The 11,622-nt window shown below is 38.9% G+C and overlaps 1 protein-coding gene across 1 annotated transcript in view; it reads left to right on the plus strand.

Moving 5' to 3' along the window:
* Window positions 1–11,622, plus strand: part of ANAPC1 (anaphase promoting complex subunit 1) — a 190,815-nt gene that overhangs the window by 165,655 nt on the left and 13,538 nt on the right. The window contains exons 44-45 of the mRNA XM_007959412.2: window positions 6,171–6,266; window positions 7,860–8,058. Coding sequence (XP_007957603.1) covers window positions 6,171–6,266; window positions 7,860–8,058 — 295 coding nt within the window. The remainder of the gene's footprint in view (window positions 1–6,170; window positions 6,267–7,859; window positions 8,059–11,622) is intronic.

The raw sequence follows: 11,622 nt of genomic DNA on the forward strand, positions 1-11,622 counted from the left end.
TGGGCTCAAGTATAGCAGGGATTGTGGGGCTGGCGCAGGATCGGGCAGTGTTTCATTCTGCTGTGCATGGGGTCACTATGAGTTGGAAACGACTCGATGGCACTTAGCAACAACAACACAACAACTCTGATATGTTTTGGTCTTTTCTTCCTTTCCTGTCTTTTTAATGACCTTTTGCTTTCTTCATGTACCATGTTCTTGATGTCATCCCACATTCATCTGGTTTTCGGTCACTGATGTTCAGTGCATCAAACCTGTTCTTCAGATGATCTCTAAATTCCAGAGGCCTATCATCAAGATCATATTTTGCCTCTTGTGGACCAGTTTCAGTTGTCTTCAGCTTCCACTTGAACTTGCATATGAACAGTTGGTGATCTGATTCACAGTCAGCTCTAGGCTTTGTTTCAGCTGAAGATACTGAGCTTTTTCATCACCTCTTTCTACAGATGTAGTCGATGTGATTACTGCATATTCCACCTGCAAGGTCCACCTGTATAGCCATTGTTTATGTTGTTGAAGAAATGTATTTGCAATGAAGAAGTTGTTAGTCTTGCAAAATTCTGTCATGCTATCTCTGGCATCATGTCTATCACCAAGGCCATATTTTCCAACTACTGGTGATTCTCTTGGTTTCCAACTTTCGCTTTCCAGTTACCAGTAATAATCAATACGTCTTGATTGCATGTTTGGTCTATTTCAGACTGCAGAAGGTGGTAAAAATCTTCAATTTCCTCATCTTTGGCTTTGGTGGTTGGTGCATAAATTTGAATAATAGTAGTATTAACTGGTCTTCTTTGTAGGCATACAGATATTATCCTATCACTGACAGCATACTTCATGATAGATCTTGGAACGTTTTTTGTGACGATAACGCCACATTAATCCTCTTCAATTTGTCATTCCTGGCATAGTAGATTATATGATTGTCTGATTCAGAATGGCCAAAACCAGTCCATTTTGGCTTGTTAATACCTAGGGTATCAATCTTTGTGTGTTCCATTTCATTTTTGACAACTTCCAATTTTCTTAGATTCATGCTTTGTACATTTCACGTTCCAATTATTAATGGATGTTTGCAGCTATTTCTTTCCATTTTCAGTTGTGTAACATCAGCAAATGGAGGTCCTGAAAGCTTTACCCCATCCACATCGAGGTTGACTGTACTTTGAGGAGGCAGTTCTTCCCTAGTTGTATGTTGAGTGCCTTCTGACCTGAGGGGCTTATCTTACGGCACTGTATCAGACAGTTGTTCAGGGCTATTCATGAAGTTTTCCAGTAATAGACAGTGTTTCACTGCTATTCATAAGGTTTTCACTGACTAATACTTTGAGATGTGGATGGCCCCTTCCTTTTTCTGAGCCTGTGTTAGTCTGGAAGCTCTGCTAAAACCTGTCCACCATGGGTGACCCTGCTGGTTACTTGAAATCCCTGTGGCATAGCCTCCAGCCTCACAGCAACATGCCAGTCACCACAGTACAACAAACTGACAGATGAGTGGTGGGGGATTATAATAGAGCTTAGTTTACAGCTTTGTTTTGAGAATTTAGTGAAATAACCTTCTCCTCACCTATTTGTTGAGTCCTTACTATATGTCTAACACTCTGCTAAGTACTTTATGAAATTATCTCATTTACTTCTGACCCTGAAAATGGGTGCTTTATCATTCTTGGTTTAGAGGAAACTATCCTTCAGAGATATCACATGCTAAGGTCAAACAGTAAGTGCTGGGGTGTGGACTGAAGGCCCATTTGTTGTTGTTGTTGTTGTTGTTATGTGCCGTCGAGTCGGCCCCGACTCATAGCGACCCCTCCTTGGGTTTCCGAGGCAGTATCACTACGGAAGTAGGATTGCCCAACCTTCCTTCCGAGGAGTGGCTGGTGGGTTTGAACCGCCAGCCGTCTGGTTAGCAGGCAAGTGTCTTAGCCACTATGCTACCAGAGCTCCCGAAGGCCCATTTAGTGACCCTAAATCCCATGGCTGACCTTAACCCCAGCTGGGCTTGGCTGTTCTGCCTTTTCTAAACTAGCTGTGCTCAGTTTTTTCTTCTGTATCTTTGTTGGTCCTGGGTTCCCTTTTTGGATCCTGCTCTTTCCAGCCAACCCAAGGCATTTCTCTGTGATGTCCTTTCTGCTTATTTCACTCTAACTTGATACATTTCTTCTCCCTCATAGTACTTATTATCCTTAACAATTCCTTGGACTTAATTTGGTTGTATTTTATTAGTTAAAAAAAAATTAACTTTATTATATTGTTATTGTTGAGAATATACACAGCAAAACATGCACAAATTCACGTTTCTACGTGTACTATTTAGTGACACTGGTTACATTCTTTGAGTAATCTACCCTTCTTTTCTGAGCTGTTCCTCCACCATTAACATATATTCACTGCCCTCCAAGGTTACTATCTAATCTTTTCAGTTGCTTTTACCAATGTGAGCTCAAAGCACACTTGTTTTTTGTTTTAATTTTTATTGTGCTTTGGTGAAATTTTACAGAGCAAATTAGTTTCTCATTCAGTAGTTTGTGTTCCATGACATTAGTTACATTCCCCACAATGTGTCAGTCCTCTTCCTCATTTCCACCCTGGTTTCCGCTTTTCCTTCCTTTGGATTTTCTATCTTTTCTTGCCTCGTCATCTTTACTTTTTGGCAAAAGTTGTCCTTGTGATCTTGTGTAATTGATTGCTCTAAGGTACACAGTCTTCTCAGGTGTTAATGTTTATTATATGAGCCTGACTGTTGTTCGGCTGGAAGGTGGTCTCTGGTAATGCCTTCAATTCCAGGTCAGACAGGTATCTCAGGGCCAAATTCTGAAGGTTCCCTCCAGTCTTTGTCAGACCACTCAGTCTGGCATGTCTGTGAATTTTATTTTTTGTTGTACATTGTTTTCCCACTCTGTTTAGAACTCTCTGTTGTGATCCTTTTTAGAGCAGCTGGAATGAGAAGCCAGCCACCATCTGGTTCTTCTGGTCTTGGGGTCATGTAGGCTGTGGTTCATGTGGTCCATTAGTCCTTTGAGCTAATTGTTCCCTTGAGTCTTTGGCCTTTTTCATTTTCCATTCCTCTGGACAAAAGAGACCAATAATTGTATCTTAGATGTCTGCTTGTAAATTTTAAGACCCCAGGTGCTATTCACCAAAGTACAATGTAGAATATTGTTTTTATGAACTGTGTTGGGCCAGTTGACATAGATACCCACCGATTCTGGTTCTTCACCTTCAAGCCCAGGAACTTCATCCTGTATGGTATTTGGTTATGATGGTAGGCTTTTTTCTCTAGATAAGCTAAATTGTTGTTTGGTTTTAAGAAGACTTACTGGTTAAAGGTTTAAAGATTATCTCAAGCCAGTAGTTTCAGAGGTATATCCAATCTTCATGTTTCTAGAGTCTGGAGTCCATGGAAATATGCAATTCTGTTCTGCATTTCCCCCCTTTTGATCATGATTCTTCTATAGAATCTTTGATCTAAATGTTCAGTAATGCGGCCAGGTGCCATCCATTTCTTGTAGTCCCATGGCAATAGAGATAGATCTTCATCGAGGCAGTTAGCCACACATTCCATATCCTCCTCTGGGAATGTTTTCATTTCATCCTCATTCTTGAAGGAAGGTTTTCCTGGGTCAGGTATTCTTGGTTAACAGTTTTTTTTTTTTTCTTTCAGTATTTCAAATACATCATTCCATTGCCTTTTGGCCTCCATTGTTTCTGGGTAAATATCAGCGTTTAATCTTATTGGGGAACTTTTGTATGTGACTGTTTACTTTTCTCTAGCTGATTTCAGAATTCCCTTTTTGTCTCTGGTAGCATAGTGGCTAAGGCACTTGACTGCTAACCAGAAGGCTGGCGGTTCAAACCTACCAGCCACTCCTCGGAAGGAAGGTTGGGCATTCCTACTTCCGTAGTGATAACTGCCTCAGAAACCCAAGTAGGGGTTGCTATGAGTCAGGGCCGACTCGATGGCAAACAACAACAACAACAGCAAATTATAATTTATTTTGATGTAGATTCCTTTGGGTTTATTCCACTTGGAGTTCTTGGAGCTTCTTGGATTTATAGATTCATGTCCTTTTTAAATTGGGAAAATTTTCTGTCATTATTTCTTTATATATTCTTTCTGTTCTTTTCTCTCTCTCATCTCCTTCTGGAATTCTCATCATGTGTATATTAGGTCTCTTCTTGTCCCATAATTAAACAATAAACTGGTCAACCTTCTTAAGCCATCATTTTTTTTTTTTTTTACTTTTATTCTGGTGAAAACATATACAAGACATTTGCCAACATAACGACTTCGACATATATAGCTTAGGGACATTGATGACATTTTTCATGTTGTGCCAGCATTGTTGCTTTCCTTTTCCAAAATATTCTCCCACCAGTACCATAAACTCAGTGCCCCACAAACAAAAACTTCCCCTTTCCTTCTCCCTCCTACCCCTGGTAACCACTAATAATCTTTGGGATATATATATATCCCCCCCACCATCCTATGTAGGAATTTTCCCTCCTCTCTCTACACCCATCCCTGGTAACTGACAAAGTTTCCTTCCATATGTGAAAGTTTCCTTGACTTTTTACAATAGTGGACTAATACAGATTTGTCCTTGTGTGATTAACTTAATTCACTCATCTTAATGTCTTGCAAGTTCATCCACATCATGTGGTGTTTTGCAGGTTCTACATTATTCTTTAGGGTTGCATAGTATTCCATTGTGTGTATATTCCACAGTTTGTTTATTCATTCCTCTGTTGATGGGCACTTAGGTTGTTTCCATCTCTTTGCTGTTGGGAATAGTGCTGTGTTGAACATGGGTGTGCATGTATCTGTTCATGTCCTGGCTCTCATGTCTTTAGGATATATACCTAGTAATGGGATTGCTGGATCAAGTGGTATTTCTGTTTCTAACTTTTTAAGGAATCACCATGCTGATTTTCACAGTGGTTGTATCATTTTACAGTCCTACCAGCAGTGTATGAGAGTCTCAGTCTCTTCACATTGTCATTGGCATTTGTTACTTTCTGTCTTATTAAACTTTGCTAATAAAGGTGCGGTGAGATGGTATCTCATGGCTGTTTTGATTTGCATCTTTCAGATTGCTAATGTATGCAAACATTTCTTCATGTGTTTGTTGGCCACCTGTATATCTTCTTTGGTGAAGTGTCTATTCATAGCTTCTGCTCATTTTCCAATTGGATTGTTTGTCTTTTTGTTGTTGAGGTATTGGAATTTTCTATAGATATTAGAGATAAGTCCTTTGTCTAATACATCATTGCCTAATATTTTTTCCCATTCTGTAGGTTTTCTTTTTACTCTTTTGGGAGAAGTCTTTTGATGCACGTAAGAATTTAATTTTTAGAAGGTACCCATCATCTAATTTATCTTTTGCTGTTTGTGCATGTTGGGTTATGCTTGATAGTCTATATATGCCATAAATTAGGGCCCCTAATGCCTGAGGCATTTGACTGCTAACCAGAAGGCTGGTGGTTCAAACCCACCAGCCACTTCCCGGAAGGAAGATTGAGCAATCTACTTCCATAGAGATACCACCTCGGAAGCCCACAGGAGGGGTCACTATGAGTTGGATCCGACTCAATGGCAGTGAGTTTGGTTTTTTTTTTTTTTTTTTTTTTTTTTTTTATGTTTGCCCTTACGTTTTCTTGGATGTATTTTATAGTTTTAGGATTCACATATAAGTCTTTGATCCCTTTGGCGTTAGTTTTTGTGTATGGTGTGAGGTATGGATCTTGTTTCATTTTTTTGCAAATGGACATTCAGTTTTGCCAGCACTATTTGTGAAAGAGACTATCTCTTCCCCATTGAACGGATTTTCACCCTTTGTCAAAGATCAGCTGGGTATAGGTGAATGGGTCTATTTCTGGGTTCTCAATTCTGTTCCACTAGTCTATGTGTCTGTCATTGTACCAATACCAGTTGAGCCATCATTTTTGTTGCTCTTCATTATCTGTAATCTTAAGTATCTTATCCTCTAATTTGCTAATTCTTATTTTATTACTGTTTAATATGGCATGTGCTAATGATTTTGTAAAGAGACAGCTAGTTTTCTTATATACCATTCTCTTTGGAGCTTAAGAGTGGGCCATAGTAATAAAACTATACAGTAATTCTTCAGTTTGAAATATATGTTCATATGCTAGCTTTTTATTTTTCACAGAAACAGGAAATTCTGGATCTTTTTTCTTCAGTACTTTATGAATGTGTTACACAAGAGACACCAGAGATGTTACCTGCCTACATAGCAATGGATCAGGTATGATTTGAAAAACGTATTCCAATTCTGATGAGCTTTATCTTGTATTTCTAGTATCATATTGAACAGTAAAGTTCCCTCCATCTTCATCTTTTTCAGTTCTTGTTTGTTTTTAGAAATTAAAAAATAACCCTATTAAAGTTGAAAGCTCTATAGATACCAAAAAAGCTTAGAATTTATGATGACTAGAGTATCCTTTGGTAAACTGTCTTAACCTCAGGGATCCCATTCTCCCCTTTTGTCTTGTTCCCCTGACTGGAAGAGGAAATGAAAATTTTCTTTCCTAGCATATTTGTGTGGCTTCTTGCCTCCTTCCTGACAAAGCCTCTTCATGAAGAAGTCTATACAAATTAATACTAAATAAACAGTGCTCAAGTGTTAGCAGTATTGTGAAATTATATATATGTGTTAAGCTGGCAAGAGGCCACAAAATTAGTAGATAGTGTTTTAGGGAGTTGGAATGTATTTTTAAATTTATTTTGTGTTATAGCTAACACATTATTCCTAAAGGAATAATGCAGAAAATAATGCTTAACAGCTTTTTTAAAGCAACTATGGTGATTTTTACAGAGTTCCCAAAAAATGGGATTTTGGGATCACTCACTAATGACACAAACTGTAGTCATTAAATCTGAAAATGCAACAGATTTATCATACTGTGTAGATGTCTGGTGTGTATATCTTCTCAATTAGATTACAATTTTGTTAGTAAAGATAGTGGGTCTACTTATCACTAGTATTATTTTTGCCTTCTGCCCCACTTGTGATATTCCTGGCCTGATTGTACCCCATGTTAGTTTTCCAGAGGCAAACCTTTGAAATGTTCGTTTCAATTTGACACTGATGAAAATTTGCATTTCTACCCCAGATATACTGGATTAGAATTTGTGTTTTCAGTAGATCCCCACTGTTACATGTACATTGTTACACACACACACACACACACATGTAAGAATTACCTGGGAATCTTATTAAAATGTAGATTCTGATTTAATATATCTGGAGTGAAAATGCAAATTTCAAAGCCCTGTATAGAGGCAATTGGCTGTAGGGCTATATCCAAAATGATAACCAACTGCCATCGAGTTAATTCCAACTTCCAGTGACTCTGCAAGACAGAGTATAACTGCCCCATAGGATTTCCGAGGCTATACATCTTTATGGAAGCAGACTACCTCATCTTTCTCCAATGGAGTGTCTGGTAAGTTCGAACCATTGACCTTTTGGTTAGCAACCTAGTACTTTAGCATAGTGCCACCAGAGCTTCTTGTAGATATGTATGTAAGTCTTGATTATTCAAAGCCTTGAGCCAAGAGTGAGGTCAGTTGCCCTTACTGCTTTTACTCCACATGAAAGCTGTTCATGTGGGGACCATATTAAAGAAAATGGCCCATATAGCTATACCCAGTGAAGGCTTTGGTGTAGGACAGAATACATCAAAACATAGAATGAATCTTCCCATTGCCTTTTACTAATTTTATGAACCAGATTTTTAAAAGACTGTGTACTCCAGTATGCATCTCTGAGGAAGAGACAAATCAGAGCAACTTCCCCCTTTTAATAAATGATTACTATTTCTCTGTTGTCTTCAAGGCTATAAGAAGACTAGGAAGAAGAGAAATGTCTGAGACATCTGAACTTTGGCAGATAAAGTTGGTGCTAGAGTTTTTCAGCTCTAGAAGTCATCAGGAGCGACTGCAGAACCACCCCAAGCGAGGGCTCTTCATGAACTCTGAATTCCTTCCTGTTGTGAAGTGCACTATTGATAATACTTTGGACCAGTGGCTACAAGGTAATCAGAGCATTGTATCCTTTGTCCTTTTAAGATACACTAGACAAAAGCTTTTATGTCTTAGTATTTTTTTATGGGTAAGCACTATAAATCTGAGTATAAATCACAGTGCCTCTAGATTTAATGGTTCTAGTTAGGAAAATAAGACCCTGATTATCTACTTCAACTTCTTTAAAAAATACATTGAACTTGCCATGTAAACTATACAGAATATATGAATGAATCCATTATGGAATGAATGTTGTTTTATCAGCTCTGTTGGTCAGTGAGAACCTGGGACATAATCATGTAACAATGGCTTTCTCTCAGTGGGAATACTAACTTGTGACAGCAAGGGCACTGTGAAGTTGCTCATAAGATTGGAGAGGTGATTCTACCTTCTATGAGGCAAATGAAAGGACCTTTAAATATTTTGAAAGGTATCTTATGATACATGCCTGACATTGATATTATTAGTCAACTTCTTGGTCTTTTTATTCTTTTCAGTTAAGTCAAATGCTTCTAATACAAACCTGACAGTAGGCCGCCTTGATTAAATACACACCTTTATAATATCATAAAAAACAAAAGCTAAACTCACTGCCATCAAGTCGGACCCGACTCATAGCGACCCCTCCCTGGGTTTCCGAGGCAGTATCACTATGGAAGTAGATTGCCCCATCTTCCTTCTGAGGAGTAGCTGGTGGGTTTGAACCTCCAGCCTTCTGGTTAGTAGTCGAGTGCCTTAGGCACTATACTATAATATAGTAATATATCGGTGTTCCTGAATGGTATTAGTAATAAATAAAACCTAGGTGCTTGAACATAATTCAGTTAAAAACTATCATCCTGTAATAATAGGAAATGAATTTCTGGAAAAAAATTATAAACCACATTTTGGGGGTTGTACATGAAAATCAGCAATTTTAAACTTCTAGAGTTTGTGGTGATCTATCATTTCATTGTAGGATTCAAAAAATCATGTAGTTTTTTTTGTTTGTTCTTTAAAATAAAAAAGGAGCATTTTGTCCTCATTTTTAGGAAAAATATGTGATTTCACAGGTTTTGGTGTTTTGTTTTTATTCACTTTCGTATTTCATCACCTATACCTTTGCTATTGATAAAGACCTTTCCTTAAATCATCATAGATTCTTTGATTTGCACATGTTATATATTGTAATGAAACTTTGATAGTAACTGGAGCATTTTCTAAAACAGAGCCCTGAGTTACTCTCTTATTGCCCTGTGGGACATTTGTGGTTTATAGCCTTGCGCTGAGTCTTCACCAAATTTGACTTGCTGTACTCATTTCCCAAATATGTATATTTATTTTCTAGTGAAGAACTATCACTTTTTTAGAATTTTTTTAAAAAAATTTTTATTGTGATTTGGGTGAAAGTTTACAGAGCAAATTCATTTTCCATACAGCAGTTCATACACATTTTGTTTCATGACATTGACTGCAGTTCCCCACAGTGTGTAACAGTTGTCTTCCTATTTCTTCCCTGTAGTTACCTCTTCCCTGTGTCCTTTGCTCCCATACACTCCTCCCTCCCGAGCTGTGTCCCCGTGCAAACACTGCCCTTTTGTTCTTCCATGATTGATTGCTCCAAGGAGCATATCTACTGATGTAAATGTTTACCCCACATGCCTATTGCTTGGCTGGAAGCCACAGGAGTTAGTTCAATTCCACACCTGAAGGGTGGCTAAGAGCCATAGTATCAGGGGTCCCACCAGGCTCTATCAGACCAAACTTGGTCTTTTTTCATGATTTTGAGTTTTGTTCCACATTGTTTTCCCACTCTATCCAGGCTCTCCTGTACAGATCCCCTTTTGAGTGGTTGACTGTGGTCTGGGCACCATCTAGTTCTTCTAGTCTTATGGTTATATAGGCTGAGGATCACATGGTCTATGGGTCCCTTGAACTAATTGTTTCCATGCATGTTTGGTTTTCTTCATTCTTCTTTGCTCTGGATGAAGAGAGACCCATTGTTGCATCTAGATGTCTGCTTGCAAGCTTTTAAGACTTCGGTCACTACTCATCAAAGCAGAATATAGAACAGTGTTTTTGTGTAGTATGTTATGCCAATTGAGCTTTGATCTCACCTGCAGCCGTGGTCCTGAGCACACAGGTTCAACTACTCACTCCCTCTGGGTAGCTGACTGTGGCCAAGAAGCCGCCACAACTTTGTTCCTTATCATCTCTACTATACACCTGGACATTCTTATAGCACATGCAGATATGCTTGTAGAAACATCGTCTGCCAGCCCTACACATGGTCATGGGCACGTTCCCCCTTGCCTAGACATACATACCTGATTGTTCAGCCTGTCCACCCATCTTTCCACCTGTAGATCAAGGCTTGCCATCACTGACAACATAGGATTGTATATGTAAAAGGGTTCATCTTTGTTGTGTGTACCTCCCATGTACCTCTTTATGTCATCTTCTTCCTCAGTGCCACTGTGTAGATCACTCATTTTTGGTACATTGCCCTTCCCTTCATCCAAATCAATACTTGTGTCTACCTATTAGTAGTGTTCCCTCCCCTCTTCTCCCATCCCTGGTAGCTAACAGTTTCCTTCCATATATAAACCTTTCCTTGACTTTTCACAATAGTGAGCTAATACAGTATTTGTCCTTCTGTGATTGACTTATTTCACTCAGCATAATGTCTTCCAAGTTCATCCACACTATGCAGTGTTTCACAGATGCTACATTATTCTTTAGTTTTGCATAATATTCTGTTATGTATATGCACCATAATACTATAGCTTGGTACACATTCTTCTGTTGATGGGCACTTAGATTGTTTCCATCTCTTTGCTGTTGTAAACAGTGCTGTGATGAATATGGGTATGCATATATCTGTTCTGGTCCCGGCTCTCACTTTTTTAGAATATATACCGAGTAGTAGGATTGCTGGATCAAAGAGTATTTCTTTTTCCAACTTTTCAAGGAATCACCATACTGCTTTCCACAGTGGTTGTATCATTTGACAGTCCCACCAGCAGTGTGTGAGAGTCCCAATCTCCACATCCATGCCAGCTTTTGTTATTTTCTGTCTTGTTGAACTTTGCTATTAGTCCTAGGGCAAGATGGTATCTAATTGTTTTGATTTGCATCTCTCTAATGGCTAATGGTAGTGTAGTGTTTAAGGCACTTGACTGCTAACCAGAAGGCTGGCGGTTCAAACACACCAGCCACTCCTCGGAAGAAAGATGGGGTAATCTACTTCCGTAGTGATACTGCCTCGGAAACCCAAGGAGGGGTCGCTATGAGTCGAGTCTGACTTGATGACACATAACAATAATGGCTAATGGTGGGAGCTCTGGTAGCGTAGTGCCTAAGGCACTTGACTGCTAACCAGAAGGCTGTTGGATCAGACTCATCAACCACTCCTCGGAAGGATGATGGGGCAATATACTTCTGTAGTGATACTGCCTCGGAAACACAAGGAGGGGTCGTTATGAGTCAAGTCCAGCTTGATAGCACACAACAACAACAACAAATGGCTGATGATTGCTAACATTTCTTCATTGGTTTGTTAGCTGCCTGAATATCTTCTTTTTTTTTTTTTTTTA

Source organism: Orycteropus afer, unplaced genomic scaffold (assembly GCF_000298275.1).
Source record: "Orycteropus afer afer isolate SDZICR_OR568_19922 unplaced genomic scaffold, OryAfe1.0 scaffold00017, whole genome shotgun sequence".
NCBI lineage: Eukaryota > Metazoa > Chordata > Mammalia > Tubulidentata > Orycteropodidae > Orycteropus > Orycteropus afer.